This window comes from Gymnoscopelus braueri (assembly GCF_963280865.1).
Source record: "Gymnoscopelus braueri genome assembly, chromosome: 18".
NCBI lineage: Eukaryota > Metazoa > Chordata > Actinopteri > Myctophiformes > Myctophidae > Gymnoscopelus > Gymnoscopelus braueri.
The window spans coordinates 51,050,108-51,071,813 of record NC_137618.1 but is presented as its reverse complement, the minus strand read 5'-3'; the positions used below and the strand labels follow the sequence as shown (position 1 = coordinate 51,071,813).

The following is a 21,706-nucleotide window of genomic DNA, read 5'->3' as shown; positions in this document are numbered from 1 at the left end:
TAACTGCTGTTGGGGACCCCCTTGAACACCCTCGAGGACCTCTGTCCTTTTTAAAACCCCTTGATTAAAGGACCATCCTGGTGTGAATAAACAACTACTTATTTAACCCAGTAAGACCTGAGGTCTAGGTTCTACAAATGGCAAACAGTTTTCTGAAAAACTACATCAGTTGTTCTCAAACTTTTTCATGTCAAGGACCCCCAAAATTATATGTATCTGGCCGCAGACCCCCATCTTAAAATATGCTGTTCCTGGGACCCCCAGAAGCAAAGATTTGAGTTAAAAATGTTTGCTTTTAAAATATTTATTACTCATGATTCTTTTTAAATAGTGACACTCGCTCATATAGCTTACACACTCATATAAACACACACTCATCTCCTATAGACACACACTCATCTCATATAGACACACACTCATCTCATATAGACACACACTCACTCATATAGACACACACTCATCTCATATAGACACACACTCATCTCATAGACACACACTCATCTCCTATAGACACACACTCATCTCATATAGACACACACTCATCTCATATAGACACACACTCATATAGACACACACTCATCTCATGTAGACACACACTCATCTCGTATAGACACACACTCATCTCATATAGACACACACTCATCTCATATAGACACACACTCATCTCATATAGACACACACTCATCTCATATAGCTGAAATCTAAAATGAAACGGATGCTTTCTTGGATTGAATGGGTTAAATCAGGGGTCTTCAACATTCTTTCAGGCCAAGGACCCCTTAGCTGAGAGACAGATGAAGCAGGGACCCCTTAGCTGAGAGACAGATGAAGCAGGGACCCCTTAGCTGAGAGACAGATGAAGCAGGGACCCCCACTACATATTGTATAAAATTGTGTTGCAGATTAAACCTTTTCATGGATTTCATAGATAGCTATCAGTGTTGTGTGAATTAATGTTTATTTCAGACATTAAACCCTCAATACTTATTAAACTTGACCGTTGGCTATGTACTTAATCTGCTCTTTTTTTCCTGTACACTAAACGCCTCTGCCGAAAATAGCAGATCCACAAGCTCACAACGCCGCGATGTGAGCTTGTGGATCTGCTATTTTCGGCTAATGTTCCCCTCAGAAATTGAATAAGGATTCCTGTTGAAGTGGTTAAAAAAAATCCATATCACACAAATATTTGGCGGCCCCCCTGTAGTAACTCTGAGGACCATTAGTAAGGCTACTTCTTGGCCTCAAATATACAACCCATCTAACCCCCTGCTCATTCTGCTAACATACAACCCATCTAACCCCCTGCTCATTCTGCTCGGGTCGGATGGCTCAGGGTAGAGTACAGAGTACGGCAACTTGCAATGGGCCTGGTCTACAAGATACACCACAACATTGGGATACCCATGTACCTGTCAAAGTATTTCAAAAACGTTAATGAAGTCCATAATCATAACACCAGAGGCAGCTCCACTGATTACTGTCCATCCCAGATTTGGCACAAACAAGGGATTGAACTCGTTCTCATGCTATGCAACAAAAATGTGGAATGCCCGACCAAAAGGAGTGAAGCAGTGTAAAACCCTACTCACTTTCAAAACTGCCCTTCAAAAAAACACCTTTTGGAGGCTGCAATTCCAAACTGGCCCTTATCAAAGTCTTAACCTACGCCCCCCCGCCCTCCTCAAACTGTTTACTGTACATATTTTTTGTTTTTCATACCTTGAACTTTGAAGCTATTTGTATGATGTTCTGCATAGTAATGTATATCTGTCAGTTTTTTTAATGTCATCATGATTTCAGTGCGTGGGGATCTCATTTGAAACAAGCCGTTGGTTTTTATGAGCGATCCAGTTTAGAGGACCTTGTATTGTGAACTGTACTTCCATGTGCTTTTTCCATGTCTTTCTAAGTAAAGTATTCAATCAATCAATCAATCTAGGGGTCCCGGGCCCCCTGTTATAATGTTTATAATGGTTGCCATGGTTCCCAGGCTTCCAGCATGGAGGCCAAACAGGAGTGGATTAAGAGCATCAGGGAGGTCATCCAGGAGAGAATGACCCACCTGAAGGGGGCGCTAAAGGAACCTCTTCACCTGCCCAAAACCCTGTCCAAACCCAGGAGCATGAAGAGGTGCGCGCACACACACGCGTGTACACTCATGCGCACGCACACACACACAGTTGTGCATGTTACTTTAAATTACCTTGTGTGTGTGTGTATATATATATATATATATATATATATATATATATATATATATTAGGGCCGAGACTTTATCGCGTTAATTTCAATCAATTAATTACAGAAAAATGATTGCGTTAAAAAAAAATAACGCATTTTAATCGCACCGATTTTTGCACCGCGGAACGTTTCTCACTGGACGAGTTTCAGACGGACCGATCATACCAGCGCACCAACCGACCGTCTCAGACAACAACAAAGTAAACTGCAGCCAGCACAGTGCATGAAAACATGACGCACCGCATAACCTGCTTGATAATGTTGGCTGGCTTGATAATGTTGGCTGGGCAAATCAGAATCTGTAATGGATGCCCCCCCCCCCACGCGCACGCGTTTGTCCCGTTTGGGGGGGGGGGGGGGGTGGCGGCGGTGCGTGGGGGTCTGTTCTCTGGTCAAATATTGATATGCGATTAAAATGTGATTAATTGCGATCCATTAATTACAAAGCCTCTAATTAATTAGAGGAATACTTATATTCAATCAATCAATACTACTATATATATATATATATATATATATATATATATATATATATATATATATATATATATATATATATATATATATATATATATACACACTTTTAGTGCACACAAAGTATTGATTATTATAGTCAAGTAAAAAAAGTACATACCATGTTTTTGTGTAGTTGTACATAGTGCATCGTGTGTGGTTGTACATAGTGCCACGACAATGTGTTGGTCACAAAATGTAAATACCCACTGACCTATTGACCCAGTTATCTACATCAGCCAGCAGAGGGCAGTGTGACTCCAGACATGAGTGTAAACCCAGACATCTTTACATCTCTGACTAATTCACCACATGATGAAGAGTCTGTATTAGAGATAGCCTGACACCTCTGACCTTAGCCTAGAGGAGGCCTTTATGACCTCTGACCTTAGCCTAGAGGAGGCCTTTATGACCAAGGTCTTTAAATACCAACCACTCCTACATACCATCTCTGAGCTGGGCTTTAGGTGCAGACTATTTATTTTTATATTTGGCAGCCTGGGACATTATAGACGAATCCACAGAGCGCTGCCCTGCGCGCAGCCATTGCTGCGGTGTCAACGCTCCGCGGACGCGACACCGCAGCAATGGCCGCCTACAGGCAGCGCGTCTGTGGATTCGTCTATACCCACAGACTGGTTGTTAGAGGCTTTCAACAACTTGGGATGCACTGAAAGGCTGGCAAAAAGGCTGGCAAGTTATTGTGCTGTCTCTGCTATAATTGGCAGACGCCATATATGGCGGAGACGCGGTTACTTATACCCATAGAGTACTGAGTACTTATACCCATAGAGTACTCAGTCAAATGCTTATTGTATCATGAAGACACATGCCATGATTTTGTGAATGTAACCTTACTGCACCTATAATATTTGTGTCCCTGTATGTTTCACCTTCATGTGGACATAAATAAACAATTAAGTGTGTGTGTGTGTGTGTGTGTGTGTGTGTGTGTGTGTGTGTGTGTGTGTGTGTGTGTGTGTGTGTGTGCGTGCGCGTGTGTAGGGACGGGGGGGAGGACGAGGACGGCAGCAGCAGCCAGCCAGACACTGTGTCCATTGCCTCGCGGACGTCTCAGAACACTATGGACAGCGACAAGGTAAGACTGTTAGTTTCATGCTAACACCACGGACTATTAGCTTCATGCTAACAGGTAGGACACACTGTTAACTACATGCTAACACCACGCACTGTTCACTACATGCTAACATGACGCACTGTTAGCTACATGCTAACATGACGCACTGTTAGCTACATGCTAGAGGACACACTATTAGCTACATGCTAACATGACACACTGTTTGCTACATGCTAACACCACGCACTGTTAACGACATGCTAACATGACGCACTGTTAGCTACATGCTAGCATGACGCACTGTTAACTACATGCTGGAGGACACACTATTAGCTACATGCTAACAGAACACTGTTAAAGGTTTTTACAAAAAGTGTGACACCATGGTGGCGGCGCATATCATCATGTCGCTCGAAAGTACATTTTGTTGTACACTTGTGTTCAATGACAAAATAAAATCTTCCATCCATCCATCTGGCTACATGCTATGTATGTCCTGTGTTGTCCTTTGTGTTGTCCTTTTCAAGCCTCCGGGACCACGGGGGATCTTTGAAGCAACCCTGAACTAGTCAAATCTGGTATTGTAAGCTTAGCACATTAAAGATGCTACCGTGCATGCTTTGGTGCAACGCATTTGGGCACCAAAGTTTGGTTGGACTAAGGTGTGTGTGAGTGTCTGTCTGTCTCCCCTGGGTTGGGCGGCACCAACCAATGAAATTTGCCTGGGGCGTGGTCATTGCAGAAGTGTGTTGGGTGAGAAAAGTGAGAGGGATGATGTTGGCAGCAGTGTTGATTTTGACAGCAATTTTTTATTTCATTTTAGTCATATAGCCTTTGAATAAAATTCCTTTAATTTTAGTCATATTTTAGTCATCTGAAATGTTTTGTTTTTTAAATATCATAAGATTAGATCTACAGTTGATTTAGTCGACTATAATGTATTTCGGCGGTGCCTTGATGGCGTCGTAATGGCTGATTGTACACTTGGTTGCATGCTGAAAATAGCAGATCTACAAGTTCACAACGCGTCGCGCTACACGCACATTGTGAGCTTGTAGATCTGCTATTTTCAGAGCGCAACACCCGAGCGCAACCAAACATAAAATGACTTGTGTTTTAGTTCATATTTTAATCACATTGCTTAGCCTTGTTCAGATTGCATAAAACCAACCAGTCTGGATCGGAAGTCTGATTTGGGCTCTGCCATTCTGAACACTGAGGAGCTGACTGCTGACAGGCTCCACACTGCTACAGGGTTTCCCATGGATCTACACTTAGTGACAGCAGGGGCTCCCCACTGCTACAGGGTTTCCCATGCATCTACACTGGGTGACAGCAAGGGCTCCCCACTGCTACAGGGTTTCCCATGCATCCTCACTGGGTGACAGCAGGGGCTCCGGGTTGCTGAAATGTTTGTGTCGCCTGAACAGAAAATAGAAGCCAGAAAACGTAGCTCTAACTTCTTTAATAAATAATTATTATAATTAACTATTAGTCCACATTTAGTTCACTAATAACCCGACAAGCAGAATAAATGCCAGCGGCCGCCATGAGAGCAGCCATGAAGCTGTGTGTGGGAGCGTGTCTACATGGCTCCTATGAAGCAGCCTGTGAAATCCAAGTAAGGAAACCTTCTGGTTTGAAGTTAACCCATTAAAACCCGAGGCCGATTCTACTGTACAAATGTCTTTTATATTATATGCTAACAGTTTTCTGAAAAACGTATGTTTCTATGTCAGTGGTTCTCAAACCTGTTCCATGTCAAGGACCCCCAAATGTATTTGGCCGCCAACCCCCATCTCAAATTATGTTGTTCAAGGGACCCCCAGAAGCAAAGTTGTGTACACATTTTCACCATTCTTCAGAAATAACAGATCTACAAGCTCATAGAGTGGCACAAAGTGGCGTGCTATGAGCTTCTATATCTGCTATTTTTGCCTCCATTAACTTTTTAGTGGATTTTTCAGAAAACAAACATACACAAAAAGGAAAAGACTAGCACATTACTAACAAACAAACCGAACATACAAAACATACAAATACAAACATATAAGGGGAGGAAACTGTCTCTCTACTTGGTCACTTATTTACCAGTTATGCATACATATAATCCATACACTTGGTCACATCTTCAAAAACGGAGAACAAAAGGTCCATTAATGGGACAAATTCGACGTGCACCTTATTCAATATGGTCAATCAGAGAAAAATAAAGGAAATTCAATAAAAATAACTGAAATCAAATAAAATCTGGTCTTAATGTAGAGACATGAGTAAGCCATTTAAACCAGTTGTCCATGAAGACTTCAGTCTGACCTCTAAAGCTAAATGTAATTCTCTCCATAATAAATATATTATAGATTAAATCAATCCACTCATTTATAGTTGGTATAACGTTCGTAAGCCATTTTTTAGTTAACGCCTTTTTTGACGCTACTAGTAATACCCTTAACAAATATTGATCTTGCTTAGTACAATGCAGTTCTTCTAAGTCAGCAAGATACATGGTTTTAAAATCAAAATTGATTTCAATTCCTATAACGGCTTCTGCTATTTTTGAATAGCCAAAGTATAAAATAATGCTTTTTAACTCAAATCTAAAATGACACGGATGCTTTCTCGGTCTTAATGGCTTTTGTTCTGTTCATGGAGATAAACATAATGTTGAGCTGTTATGTTTATGGAGATAAACATAATGTTGAGTTGTGTTTATGGAGATAAACATAATGTTGAGTTGTGTTTATGGAGGTAAACATAATGTTGAGTTGTGTTTATGGAGGTAAACATAATGTTGAGTTGTGTTTATGGAGATAAACATAATGTTGAGTTGTGTTTATGGAGATAAATATAATGTTGAGTTGTTCTATTTATGGAGATAAACATATTGTTGAGTTGTTCTGTTTATGGAGATAAACATAATGTTGATTTGTTCTGTTTATGGAGATAAACATAATGTTGAGTTGTTCTGTTTATGGAGATAAACATAATGTTGAGTTGTGTTTATGGATGTAAACATAATGTTGAGTTGTTCTGTTTATGGAGATAAACATAATGTTGAGTTGTTCTGTTTATGGAGATAAACATAATGTTGAGTTGTTCTGTTTATGGAGATGGACATAATGTTGAGTTGTGTTTATGGAGGTAAACATGAGTTGTTCTGTTTATGGAGATAAACATAATGTTGAGTTGTGTTTATGGAGATAAACATAATGTTAAGTTGTGTTTATGGAGGTAAACATGATGTTGAGTTGTGTTTATGGAGATAAACATAATGTTGAGTTGTGTTTATGGAGATAAACATAATGTTGAGTTGTTCTGTTTATGGAGATAAACATTGTTGAGTTGTTCTGTTTATGGAGATAAACATAATGTTGATTTGTTCTGTTTATGGAGATAAACATAATGTTGAGGTGTTCTGTTTATGGAGATAAACATAATGTTGAGTTGTGTTTATGGAGGTAAACATAATGTTGAGTTGTTCTGTTTATGGAGATAAACATAATGTTGAGTTGTTCTGTTTATGGAGATAAACATAATGTTGAGTTGTGTTTATGGAGGTAAACATGAGTTGTTCTGTTTATGGAGATAAACATAATGTTGAGTTGTGTTTATGGAGGTAAACATAATGTTGAGTTGTTCTGTTTATGGAGATGAACATAATGTTTAGTTGTTCTGTTTATGGAGATAAACATAATGTTGAGTTGTTCTGTTTATGGAGATAAACACAATGTTGAGCTGCAGTGTTGTTTTGACAGCCTGTCATATTTTAGTCATCAGAATTTTTGGGCGGTGAAACCGCCCCTATAAGCAGGGTACCCGCGGATCATTAAAAAGTCTTAAAAGGTATTGAATTTCGTTTTTGAAATTCAAGGCCTAAAAATTTCTTAAACGGTCTGGAATTCTGTAAGTGGGGGTATTAAATTTAATCTGGGTCAGAATGAATAAACGTGTCGCAAACAGACTTGTTCCGTTTCACTCCGTAGTTTTTTTTCCTGGTCCAAAATTTTTTTGTCGGATCAGAGCAGCGCGTGCATTGACGCTGTGGGTAAAGAGCGCTTGTAGTCACCGTGTCATAACAAACCAGTGTTGCCATGTCTGCTTATTTCACGCAAGATTTAGCTTATTTTTCACGCAAGTTTTGACTTGTTTTTCTCTCTCTGTCCGTGTGTGTGTCTTTCTTTCTCTCTCTCTCTGTCTCTCTCTCTCGCTCCGTCTCTCGCTCCGTCTCTCTCTCTCTCTCTCTCTCTCTCTCTCTCTCTCTCTCTCTCTCTCTCTCTCTCTCTCTCCCCGTCTCTCTCCGTCCCCCCCTGCCAGTGGAGCGTGATTGTCGCACCTGATTGGCAGGGTTGGGAAGTAACGGATTACATGTAACGTAATCAGAGTAAATAACAACGGTAACAGTAACGTTTTACAGTACATTTTATGATGTGTAATCTGGATTACAGTAACGGGGGTGTTGTAACGGGGGTTACAGGCAGATTACATTCTACCCTTCCCCTCATCAATTTTACAAACAAGTTATAAATTATTATAACACCAAACAACCACCCGCCAGAACGCACAGACTGCAATGGATGCGTGGAGACGGCCAGGACGCACAGCGCGCACCTCTGTCAATATGGTAATGGTAGACACCAGTTCTCTGGTTGAGATTCAACATTAAGTGAAACGCTGCACATAACCAGTGATAGGTTAGATTTAAAGCCTATATTCCAGTTTATAATGCGCGGAAGCCAAGCAACACTTTTGACAGAGAGGGGGGGGGGGGAGCATGAGAGAGCACGCGGGCGCACGAGAGAGAGGGAGGGAGAGAGAGAACCCGACGTCGGATCAACAGCAATACAAATTAATAACTGCAAACAGATCCAAAGATTATGCTATCAATATCATACAAAAGCAGAGAGAAGCTGTGATCTCACCACTCTGATGGACAATAAATAAATAATCCTTTTGCAAACAATATCCATGTTCTGTTCCTTTGTCAACAATGATCCAAATGGGAAGTTTATTTCAGCAGCTAGAACGTGACAGTTTGACATAGATTCGTTTGAGCCGTTTTTGCTGTGCAGCTCCTCATTTAAGTTAATTGCCTTCACCTGCTGCTGTGCTGCTGCGCAACAGGGCACTGAGGGCAGATCTCCGTCAGGCCAGGTGGCCCTATCCAGGCGCATGCAATTCATAGGCAGTCTACAGTAGCCAATTAGAATGAAATCTGCTAAAACTGACTCATACACTGATACAGAACCATATATAGGCTAAATATTGTCTCTGACTCTCTGTCGGTTGGGAAAACTGTTCCTTTTATTTTAAAATAATTTCAAATGGTGAAAAAAGTCTACAAGCTATAATTATTAAAAATTAAGAAATGCTATATTTTAAATAGTGAAAAATACAGAAAATAGGGGAAAATACATAAAATCTCTAATCTGTGATTCTAATGTGATTAATGTGACCCTTACAGTCAGTGAAGTCCAGTGCTGAATGTGACAAATATTGAGACAAATAGGCTATAACCCAATACATAATTTTATGAAATAAATGGGTTCTATTTTACAGATAGTTACACTATTCTTGTACTATATTAAAATTAAATCATCCTTAACCTTCAAGTTAAATTAATTATTTCCGTGGACTTAAAAATCATCGTTTCATTTGATGGCCTTCTTTTTGATTGGCCTTTTACAGGCCCTACCAGCCTGTAGAGGGAGGTAGAGAGTAACATATTATAATGCCAGCCTGTAGGGGGAGGTAGAGAGTCACATATTATAATACCAGCCTGTAGGGGGAGGTAGAGAGTAATGTATTATAATACCAGCCTGTAGGGAGAGGTAGAGAGTCACATATTATAATACCAGCCTGTAGGGGGAGGTAGAGAGTAACATATTATAATACCAGCCTGTAGGGAGAGGTAGAGAGTAACATATTATAATTCCAGTCTGTGGGGGAGGTAGAGAGTAACATATTACAATACCAGCCTGTAGGGGGAGGTAGAGAGTAACATATTATAATACCAGTCTGTAGGGGGAGGTAGAGAGTAACATATTATAATAGCAGCCTGTAGGGGGAGGTAGAGAGTAACATATTATAATACCAGCCTGTAGGGGGAGGTAGAGAGTAACCTATTATAATACCAGCCTGTAGGGGGAGGTAGAGAGTAACATATTATAATACCAGTCTGTAGGGGGAGGTAGAGCGTAACATATTATAATACCTTTGCTCTAAGTGAAACCTGTGTCCAAACCCAATGTTGAATAAATGTGACTAACAATAGCATAATGTAGTCGTGTTTTTCATCAGAATTAATGAATAAATGTAAAAAAAATCAGCGCAAAAAACATTTACACGCACTTTCATACACTACAGTGCGTGTACATGTTTACTTGCTGCCCTTTATGCGAAATGGCAGAGGATTTCTTGTTTACCTCCATGTAATGCATCAATGCAATTCAATAAACGATGCAATAACAGTAAAAGTTTGTAGATTATTTTACCGCGGTAATGGTATTATTTTTTCTTTTTAGAGGTATTATAAAGGTCTTAAATTTGTACTTAACAAGTCTGCAGATACCCTGCCTATAAGTGAGGTTTGGATATTTGTACAAGAAATCCTGCGCTGTGATTGGCCAAAAATGTACAAAAATGTACAAAAATGTACAAAAATGTACCCCGCCTAACCCTGCACCGTGATTGCCAATCACAGTCTATTCAGGACTGTGATTGGCCAGTGTCACATGACACATGTGCATAGCCCTATATAAGAAACCATAACTTTAAGTTATGGTTTCTTCCATCATAACGAGGGTTTCAATAAATGTATTTATTTTTTGTACATGATTGGTTGACTCCATTCAGTATTGTGATTAGCTAGCAAGACACCGCCCACTTCACACAGGGTGTGATTTTTTTAGTCTAGTTTTAGTTGACTAAATATACACACACACACACACACACACACACACACACACACGCCCCATGCCCTATGCAGAGTAACAGGCTTGCATTAAATTGCTCAAATGTTTTGTAGTGTGTGAGAGTGAGTCTGTGTGTGTCTCTCCGTCTGTCTGTCTGTCTACCTCTCTCCCGTCTCGCTCCCTCAATTTCAATTAAATTGGCTTTATTGGCATGAATGTAACAATTACAATATTGCCAAAGCATCAAGTGCAGTAAATTCTCTCTGTGTGGGGGGCAGGGGGGGGCAGAACATTATATTCAGCTCTTAGTTTGTTTGGAGTCAGTTGAAACCAGCTCAATGTTTACAAACATTACTATAGAGTTGGGACGATAATTGTTATTATTATAATACTGTATATGTTTATCACGATAAGAAAATACAATAATGATATCGCAGATATTTTTAATGTATCCTGAAATTGTCTGATACTGTTGTACTGGGAGCTGACCAGTACAACCACAGTATAATAATGTTATACTCGGAGCTGACCAGTACAACCACAGTATAATACTGTTGTACTGGGAGTTGACCAGTACAACCACAGTATAATACTGTTGTACTGAAAGCTGACCAGTACAACCACAGTATAATACTGTTGTACTGGGAGCTGACCACAAGCACATTCTGTGTGTGTGTGTGTGTGTGTGTGTGTGTGTGTGTGTGTGTGTGTGTGTGTGTGTGTGTGTGTGTGTGTGTGTGTGTGTGTGTGTGTGTGTGTGTGTGTGTGTGTGTGTGTGTGTGTGTGTGTGTGTGTGTGTTCTCTCTCTCTCTGTGTGCTGTAATAACAGTTCAGCCTTGGCCAAGTCAGATGTTCCACTACGTGTGTGTTACATGCATTGTTTACTACAGCAGTGTTTCTCACCCCACCTTAATGACTCTAAACATGAGATAAATGTACAGGTTGAACCAGGTTCTGAATCAATGCAGCTTCAGCTGTCAGGATTCTATAGAGCAGTGGTTCTCAGCCTGTGGGTCGGGACCCCCATATGACATTGAAGGGACAATGTAATGACTTGTAATGGCTTCATCCGTGTGTTGCCAGCGTTTTTTTTTACCGTGTTTTGACGATCTTTGGAGAGCCGCAGAAGCCCCTTTTTTGGAATGGAACGTTTTGAAACAACGTAGATCTACGTCCTTTGCACTCAATGTGTTAAGACCTTACAAGAAAAAGGTTATCAACAAACTATTACATAAAAACTGGTGAAACATTGGGCAAATTGTCAAATAATATAAGAAAGTGGCAAACATTTTGTTGCAATTTCTACAGAGCTTGTCAGGGTGGGGGGGTCCCCAGTTCAAATATGAATATTTGGGGCGGGGTCCCCAGTTCAAATATGATTATTTTAGGCGGAGAAAAGGTTGAGAACCTCTGTACTACGGCCAACCATATTATGAAAAATGTTCACAATAGCAGATCTACAAACTCATTTTTATGTGGATAAAGTGCTTAAAATGAATGTGACGCTATATTAAAGGAGCATTTCACCCCTGGAAGAAACTGCAATCACTCAATGTTAATAGTATTTGTAGTAGATTACAGTTGAACAATTTAAAATGTGCACCCTATGGCCAGAAAAATAATGAAATCTGTGTGTTTGACTAGGGTTTGACTGGACTGCTGCAATACTACAATGACCATAATGCTTTGGTGCACTGCCCCTCCTTGTGGGGAGTGGACATACCTCTATGGGAGTGGAGGCTGCATGTGGGTGTGATCTTCAACAACAACACACAACATGTGTACCAGTGTTCCACAGTGTTGCCATGTCTACTTATTATAAGCGGCTTCTTTCTAAAATGTAGTTGATATTTGGGCTTGTATCCAAATGTTTTGATTGTTGTTTAAACCAGTGGTTCTCAAACATGTCCATGTATTTTTCCCACGGACCCCCATCTGAAATTATAATTTGCGCCAGGGAGCCCCTACCAAACATGTGTTGTTAAAACGATTAAAAAATATTCCACATTTTGCACTTTTTCCCCTCAAGATTTTTTGGAAAATAGCAGATCTACAAGCTCACAATGGGTAACATCGCGACGCGTTGTGAGCTTGTAGATCGGCAATTTTCTAATAGATAATATCCAATGTCTAGGTTTAAAGTGCTCTTGGCCTAGTTATCTTCTTTTGGGCTTGTTTTCATAGACCTGGTTTCTTATTTCTTTCACAATATCTGGCAACACTGGAAGTCAGAAAGCGTCCATCTCATCCTTCATGTCCAAGGATTCGTTAGTGATGTCACATCACTGACGAATCCTTGGTATCTTTATGCCGTTCTACTTCCGTGTAGCATAGTAACTGTCGAATCCTTGGTATTATGATCCTAGCCTTTCAACAGTGTTTGTTTACCGTTGCTCCACGTTGTATTTGGATTCTTTCACGCTTGCGCTTATGAAACACTAAACAGGATTATTATTTCATGACAACATTCAAGTACAACTATCATAAGATGTCACTCAGGTAAAGTAATGCGTCACTCTGCAAATTTAACTAAAGTTTTCCACCTGTACAAAGTCATTTCTTATACAGACATCAAGGCTAATACAGACATAATGATTTTTTTATCATCCTTCCCTTGTCAATATCTCGCCATTTAGGGCAATGATGTAACATTATGTAGAGATTTGATAACATAAATAACAGCCACCAGCCAGTCATTTACTGCCAGTCAACTGTCTTCTGAGTTTTGGTATTCGAATGATGAGCGTGAAAAAACACAGATTATACACACAAAAAAACAGGACCTTGTTTCTTGAGTCCTAAACTTCATTAAAATAAGATCTGGTTGCAAAATCGGCGATGTGTGTGTGTGTGTGTGTGTGTGTGTGTGTGTGTGTGTGTGTGTGTGTGTGTGTGTGTGTGTGTGTGTGTGTGTGTGTGTGTGTGTGTGTGTGTGTGTGTGTGTGTGTGTGTGTGTGTGTTGTGGTGAGTGTGTGTGTGTTGTGGTGAGTGTGGTTTATTTGCACATATACTCTACCATAATTCTGTCTGTGTCTCAAAATAGACTATTATGGAAAATGACTGGTCCAGTGTTTTGCTTTAAATTGCTGCCATTATAGTTTCACACCAGTTAAAGTGACGCTGTGTGTGTGTGTGTCCACTTCCTTGTTTGTACACACGTTGTTAAAAAGCCATCGCGGAATCGCCAACTCTGTGTGTGTGCGTGCATGGTGGTTTATTATGACATGTAATTTCAGTGTTTGAGGACGTACTTTGTTTTGGTAACTTGACTAAAAGTCAGTTGTATATTACCACAATGTAGAAATACTCTGTTACATATATTACCACAATGTAGAAATACTCTGTTACACTAGGGCTGCACGATTCTTGCTAAAATGAGAATCACGATTTTCCTCCATAAGAATTGAGATCACGATTCTCACACGATTCTCATCGTTTCAATGAAAATATTTATTGCACTCTTACTTCTTAGACGTCACCTGACTACAATGAATTTAAACAGACAACATGTGTCTCTCGTAACAAAAATATCACTTTGGTCTGTACTGTAGTTGCTTAAAACTGAACAAACATTACTACATTCAAAATGTGGCACCTGGAGCCAACTAATGTGGCTTTAAACAGACACCATCAACATCAAAGTGCTTGACTTAAATCTTAAACTCTCAGCAAAAACATAGAGTAACTAAAATGAATTTGACAGCCAACTACTGTGGCTTTAAACAAAGTGCTTGACTTAAACTCAGTCTCTCTGGTAACAAAACATACAGTAACTAAAATAAAGATATTGCTGCTGCCTGAGTGCTGAACATAAAAAATATATTTTTTGCAGCATTATAATAACAAAATTTAAACTTTGCAGTAGTATCTGACTGTCCACAGTGACACTGGACACCCAACTACTGTACAACAACACCAACCTGTTTGTTACAGGGAGGAATGCACTTAAGTTACTCAAAATACCTCACCACAGTGCTGAATATAAAAACAAAACAGTCACAGCTTTAGAATAATAATATAAAAAAAAGCCTAGCCGGCTAGCACCCAGTTCAACTACTGCACTTAAAGGTTCTTGTACTGAAAAAAACATAAACTTAAACAAAGTGCTAGACTCCACTGAGTAGTAATGTCACTGAATCAAAAGGATTAACTTAAATACTGCAGTCAGTGCTGAATATAAAAACAGAACAGAACATAAAGCTTCAGAATAAATGTAAATAAAGCCTAGCTGCCTAGCTACTAGCACAGTCCATCTACTGCACTTTAAGATTCTTGGCTAAGAACACCAACATGTCGACATTCTGAGGCTTCAGGGAGGAACGCTGGCAGGTTACAATGTTCCCCCCTGTACTGAAAGCCCTTTCTGAAGGGGTACTGGTTGCAGTAATACATAAGTATTTTCTGGCCAGCATGGACAAACTTGGGTATTGTCCCTTGTGGTTATTCCACCACTGTAAGGGGTCATCTTCGCTGTCGATATTTCTTGAGAGTAGATAGGCGCCTAGTTCCATGTCGACAACTTGCTCGACTTCAGGTGCAGCTGCAGCTGCCTCGTTCCCCTTTGCTACTTTAAAATAGCTGCCTAAGGTCTTTCTCTTCTTCCCACCAGGGGGGAGCGCGGCACTGGAGGAAGCTGTGGTGGGACTGCCGGGAGTGAGGCTGAGATTCTCCTTGAAAAGGGAAAATATAATTTAATAAAAAGGTTAACCTTAATATTCTACACTTGATAACTTAAGTAATATCTCACTCAGCAGTTAAATACTAAGGTTGATAAACTAAATCAATTTTCCCAATTAATTTAAACAATTTAATATAAACAGTTACCATAGTAACGATGCTAGTCATCTCATCCTTCAGTCTGGTCTTGACAGTGATTTTGTTGTCCTCGCTGACATAGTCCAGTTTGAACCTTGGATCCAGACTCGTAGCTATGTCGAGCAGCGCCTGTGTCTTTGGATCACTGTACTTGTCCTGAAGGTACTGCAGGATGGTTGTTTTAATCGAGCGAGCGAGTGCAGGGTCGTCTTCCTTCACTGCTATCAGTGATTCGAAGAGGTGGAGGACTGGCTTCACAGAGGAGACAGACACATATTGCTCCCCTGAGAGCGCATCTGTGAATTCTGCCAGTGGTGTAAGTGTATTGTCAATCACCTCAAGAACCTGTACGTCTTGCCATGTCAGAATGTTACCTCTAGCGAACTTGCTCCGGTCAGTGTTCCGGGCGAGAACTCGTGTAATGGCCTCTTGTTGTTCAAGGACCCTGTGGACTAGGGGTGTCACGATACTCGATACGTATCGAAATCGAACCGAAAATGACGTACGATACAGTGTATCGAAATCAAAAGCCGTATCGCGATTCAAGGGTTAAAAAAAAAAATCCCGCGCATGCGCACATCCGATTGCACGTCCGGGTGAAGCCATGCTGGAGCTTCTGTTGTGTTTTTCCGTGCATCGCGCATGCGTGCTTACGACGGGGGAGAAAAAAAAAGACGACACGACAAACCCACACACAGTGCACACCGCAGAGGAGTTTGGAGGAGAGACAGAGAGAGAGACCGCTGTAGCGTTGCGTCTGTACTACTACGTTACATTTGACCATGGCCACTGCTGAAGCCAGCGATGGTATGATACACAAACGGAAGAATTGGAAAACCCTCCCGCTTCCTTTAAGTCAAAAGCCTGGCAATATTTTGGCTTCCCAGTGAATTATGAGGGCACCCGACACGTTGTTGACAAAACGGCTACCGTTTGTCGATTATGCTTCACACGCGTATGGCTTAGCTCAGGGGTCTTCAACGTTTTCAGCCCAAGGATAGTTGAGAGAGAAATGAAGCAGGGACCCCCTCTATATTGTATAAAAATGTGTTTCAGATGAAACTTTTTTTGTTTACTTGGTCTTCTCTTCACCTATACCTCTTTGCCAAAAATAGCCGATCTACAAGCTCACAGTTGTGACTCGTGAGCTTGTAGATCTGCTATTTTTGGCTAAAGTTCACCTCAGAAAAGGGATGGGGTTAAGGTAAAAAAAAAATCATATCACACAAAGATGTGGTGGACCCCCTGTAGAAACTCTGAGGACCCCCGAGGGGTCCCGGACCCCCTGTTGAAGACCCCTGGCTTAGCTTATTCACATTTCTTGTTTGTTAAAGCTCTTACCTGTTCAAACAATGTGAACATACTTTAAGAAGTCTAAGAACATGTAGCCAAATAACAGTTGTATCGTCTTCTTACATGTTCAACTTTGTATTTAGATTTTATTTAGTTATAGAGCTTGAAGCTTCACAAGAATGTTGTTGTTAACTCATCTTAAAGAAGAATCTGAAAATGACAGTTCAGTCAGACAACTCTTGGATTGGATTAGAATATATATTTATTGAGCAAGCTTGAGCATGGATATAGAAAGCATAAGGAAGCATAGTTTGGCGTCAGGACTCTGAATCCATTCACTCCCTGTAAGAATAACATTTTAATAAATGTTACATGCCAAATAGCATTTACAGGGAATGAATAAAGACCCCCACGGGGATCTAGAAACAGAACCTACAGGTGGATGCCGGGGAGGCGGTGGGATGAGACTATTCATGGTCAGCAGCATACGTAGGCAAGGCAAGCAAGGGCAGCAGATCCGGCAGGATCTCGGCAGCAGCAGCAGCAGCGTCGCACGTCAGAGCAGCAGAAGAGCGCAACCAGACTGAGCAGGTAGGCAGAGCATTACTTATAACCCACCGACCAGGAGAAGAGTGCATGTGACTTAGTCACCTGGTCGGTTAGCCCAATCCCTTGAGTTGCCTGGCCTGAACTAGCTCCGTAAACTGCGCCTCATTTCAGTCAGACAACTCTTGGATTGGATTAGAATATATATTTATTGAGCAAGCTTGAGCATGGATATAGAAAGCATAAGGAAGCATAGTTTGGCGTCAGGACTCTGAATCCATTCACTCCCTGTAAGAATAACATTTTAATAAATGTTACATGCCAAATAGCATTTACAGGGAATGAATAAAGACCCCCAAAACAGCAAGAACCCCAAAAACCGCTTGGGAACACAGAGCCTGACGCCGGACCAACCATCTGTGAGAATGGTGGAGCTCCATAATTAACATGATATAATGACTGAGTTCCTCATCATTTAATTTTTAGATTTAACTAAACAAATGCAGCATGCATCCATGTGTTCAACAAGCCTGATGAATCCAGGTACCTGCTGATCCCTGAATTCAGGAGTCCTAGACGGTATCCTAATATGGCGTCCACGCTGTGCCGCACCAACTCGGATTCGAAGAGGACATTCTATATTTATTTATTTTTCAAAGAAATCTGCTATATATATATACACATATATATATAATGAGACATCCTATGATGAATGATAACTATTGTTTATCATCCATAATAAATAAAGTGTACTGACTATGTGTGTAAAGACGCGCTATCTTTACTTAACATCTGAATCAGTACCCAACGATCCCTGAAGCAGCATTTACTATTAGACTGAGCTTGATATGATTAGCCTGACTGCATAGCCATAGAAAAACCCAACATTTTTTAACGCTGCCATAGAAAACCCAACATTTTTTAACGCTGCCATAGAAAACCCAAATCTTTTTTAACGCTGCCATAGAAACCCGACATTTTTTAACGCTGCCATAGAAAACCCAAATTTTTTTAACGCTGCCATAGAAAAACCCAACATTTTTTAACGCCGCCATAGAAAACCCAACATTTTTTAACGCTGCCATAGAAACCCAACATTTTTTAACGCTGCCATAGAACCCAACATTTTTTAACGCTGCCATAGAAACCCAACATTTTTTTAACGCTGCCATAGAAACCCAACATTTTTTAGCGCTACCAAGGAAAGCCCAACATTTTTTAGCGCTATAGAATAAACCAACATTTTTTAGCACCATGACATCACCACTAAACTAAATCCCCAGCAATCCACCCGAGTTGTAATTAAAGCGTCAATAATGCTCAAGCAGCATTTATTGAATTAGCGATAGAACAGCGAGAGCACTCATACTCATGAGCTTTTTGCCTGCAGAATGTCATCCTTATTAACCAATATCTACGTAAGCTCCTGAGGACCATCGCCCCATAGATTTAGAGAAGCAGAAGACAAGCAGCGCTGCAGGTGTAGCTACACCAATACGGAGGATGGAGAAAGCCCGCAGCTTGAGCAGATCTCTCGCAGCTTTGCAGTGAACCAGTTCAAGTTTAGGCCTACAGATGGAGAGACAAACACAATGTTATTGCAATTCTGGATTAGCCCGGCCATCCTATGACCACTTTAACCCATTTTGGGTTCATGTTGCCATTTATTTTTTAAATCGGCCTTGGTCTAAATGGGTTAAGCGCCATGTGGCAGCATGTTAGCAATTAGCATCATAGCGGTTGATGCAGAAAGAATATGGTATACAAGCTTAAATTATAGCTTGCAGAGCTTGACGCAGATTATTAGACATGTGACATGTGAATAATATTAACTAACGCCGATATCCCTTTCCATCCATAGCCTAATAGATTTAGCACGAAATGCCATCTGTTGCAAGTCTGAATCGGCCCAACAGAGCCAGACGCCAGAGGGTTGGCAGAATTGATTTAGCAGAGTTTAGCAGCGAGGCTAGGCAGCTCAGTAGATGATGCAGCATAGGTGCCGAGAAGACATGAGAAGCCCACATCTCAAGCAGCTCTCTCAACGCTGCCTTGAGAGCCTTGAGCTGGCCCGCACAGTAGATGATGCAGCATAGTGCTGAGAACACTGAGAAGCCCACATCTCGAGCAGCTCTCTCCGCTGCCTTGAGAGCTCACAGCCGCCAAGAGCGTAGGTAGTTCAACCTGGAATCTAGAACCAGAAGCAGAATTATTCTTGCAATTACCATGGTAAGCCACCCTGGACGAGATGACGCCGTTATAGACCGCTGGGACAGGAATTTACTTCCTGAAGCCACTCACACATCCACAGTGAAAAGCATGCTGCACGACAATGCGCGAGTGTGGCCTCAATCCTGACACAGTCAGTTGCACACCGCAAGCTGCTGGTTGCGCTGCAACACTCGTCACCAGTGATGAACACACCGTGATGTGGTGCCAAATATGCCGTGAGCATCCCAATCTGGCGGATAAAGCAGCGCCTTTTATACGGGGACAAAGACTTCCAGTCACCCAGCTTTTGATAAGCATGAGAAAAGCAAAGAGCCCATCAACATAGTGTAACTATTGATAACAGGAGCAGCCAGATCGGAGTCCCTCTTTATCCGTCCTGCGAGATATTTTGCGGATTGGTGCGCACCAGCCAACATTGACAAATGACTGATATCTTGACTCTACTAAAGCCCCACCATCTATCCTGTTGCAATAACTTAACTTCTGTAAGCTTGTTGCTCATAACATGACAACATCACTTGGCAACCAACTTTTCTATATACTGTACCATATACCTTTCACATGGAAGCAAGCATGCCATGATAGCTTGTGCTACCACAATCCAGAGCTATCCCCATAAGCAAGCCATGCTGAGTTAGCTTGTGCTACGATCAATTTGATAGCTTTACGCATGGGAAGTAAAACATGCTGTGTTTAGCTTGTGCTACCGACCATCCAAGCTTCCACATAAGAAGCAAAACAACTGAATTAGCTTGTGCTACGAACAATCCGAGCTCCCACGTGGGAAGCAAAACATGCTGTGCTAGCCTATGCTACAAACAATCCAGAGCTATCCATATAAGAAGCAACACATGCTGTGATAGCTTGTGCTAAACAATTCGCCTCCACATAGGCAAAACATGCTGTGCTAGCCTGTGCTACAACAATCTAATCTTCCACATAGAAGCAAACATGCTGAGCTAGCCTGTGCTACAACAATCTAAAGCTTCCACATAAGCAAACATGCTGTGCTACGACAATCTAAAGCTTCTACAAAGAAGCAAACGTACTGTGTTAGCCTGTGCTACAACGTCTCTACCATCTCTTATCCAAGTGTATGCAGCAAAATGAGAATCCCTTTAGCTCATCCTGATCCTTAACAAGTGTAATTTAGCAATACAAGAGCATGCAACGGTAGAATGCAACCAATAACGTCTAATCTGCGCTGCAAGTTCATTTGATTATTTAATCGTAATATGAAACGGCCTACTTTACCTCCACCACATATTAGAGCAATTGAACTGCTACATGATTTGACACTGACACTGTCACTGTTGAAGACACGAGGCCTGCAAACCTGACTTCCCCAGTATCCAAGGTGAACAGCACTCATCCCCATCGGCATTAGGCATCCCATCACCATGCATTAAGCCGGACATGGAAAAAGAAGCACAAAGCAGAATATCAATGAATGCTGATAAATGACTTTGCGTGATATTGCTTTCAATTGCGAAATGTGAGGTAGATGAATGCAGTATTAATGAGGTAGTGGCCATAGCACTAGTAGTAACTTAGCATGTTCATGATCGGCACGTTTGCAGCAATTTTAGTACTAGCAGCATTAGTCGATTATAGCAGTGGTAGCAATGTAGTCCACATCATTAGCATAATCATGATTAGCAGACATTTTGCCAGCAATTGCAGAATGGGTAGCATTAATGCAGTAGCCTAGGAATGCAGTCAACATAATTAGCATGATCACCATGATGGCACTAGTATGAGTAGCATGCATTGACTGCAGAAACAATGTCAGCAGTTTTTGCCTAATCATGATCAGCAGTCAGTTAGTAGCAGTTGAAGAACGACTAGCATTATCTGAACAGTAGAAGCATGCCGTGAGGAGCTTTAGCATAATGGAGACCATCGTGTTAATGGCAGCAATCTAGTACAATTTAGTACAGCAACTTCAGCACTAACATGAACATGGAGATGATGGCAGCAATTTAGTGCTGCAACTTTAGCATCAACATGAACAGTGAGTTTTCCTACTCTGCAAATAGATGCCAGACATAGCTACACGAGAGATAACTCATTT

General features: G+C 41.0%; 1 protein-coding gene across 1 annotated transcript in view; it reads left to right on the top strand.

The window, feature by feature from the left end:
* LOC308105879 (kalirin-like) overlaps positions 1-21,706 on the top strand; it is a 229,571-nt gene that overhangs the window by 124,044 nt on the left and 83,821 nt on the right. The window contains 2 exon segments of the mRNA XM_080456807.1: positions 1,994-2,133; positions 3,763-3,856. Coding sequence (XP_080312933.1) covers positions 1,994-2,133; positions 3,763-3,856 — 234 coding nt within the window.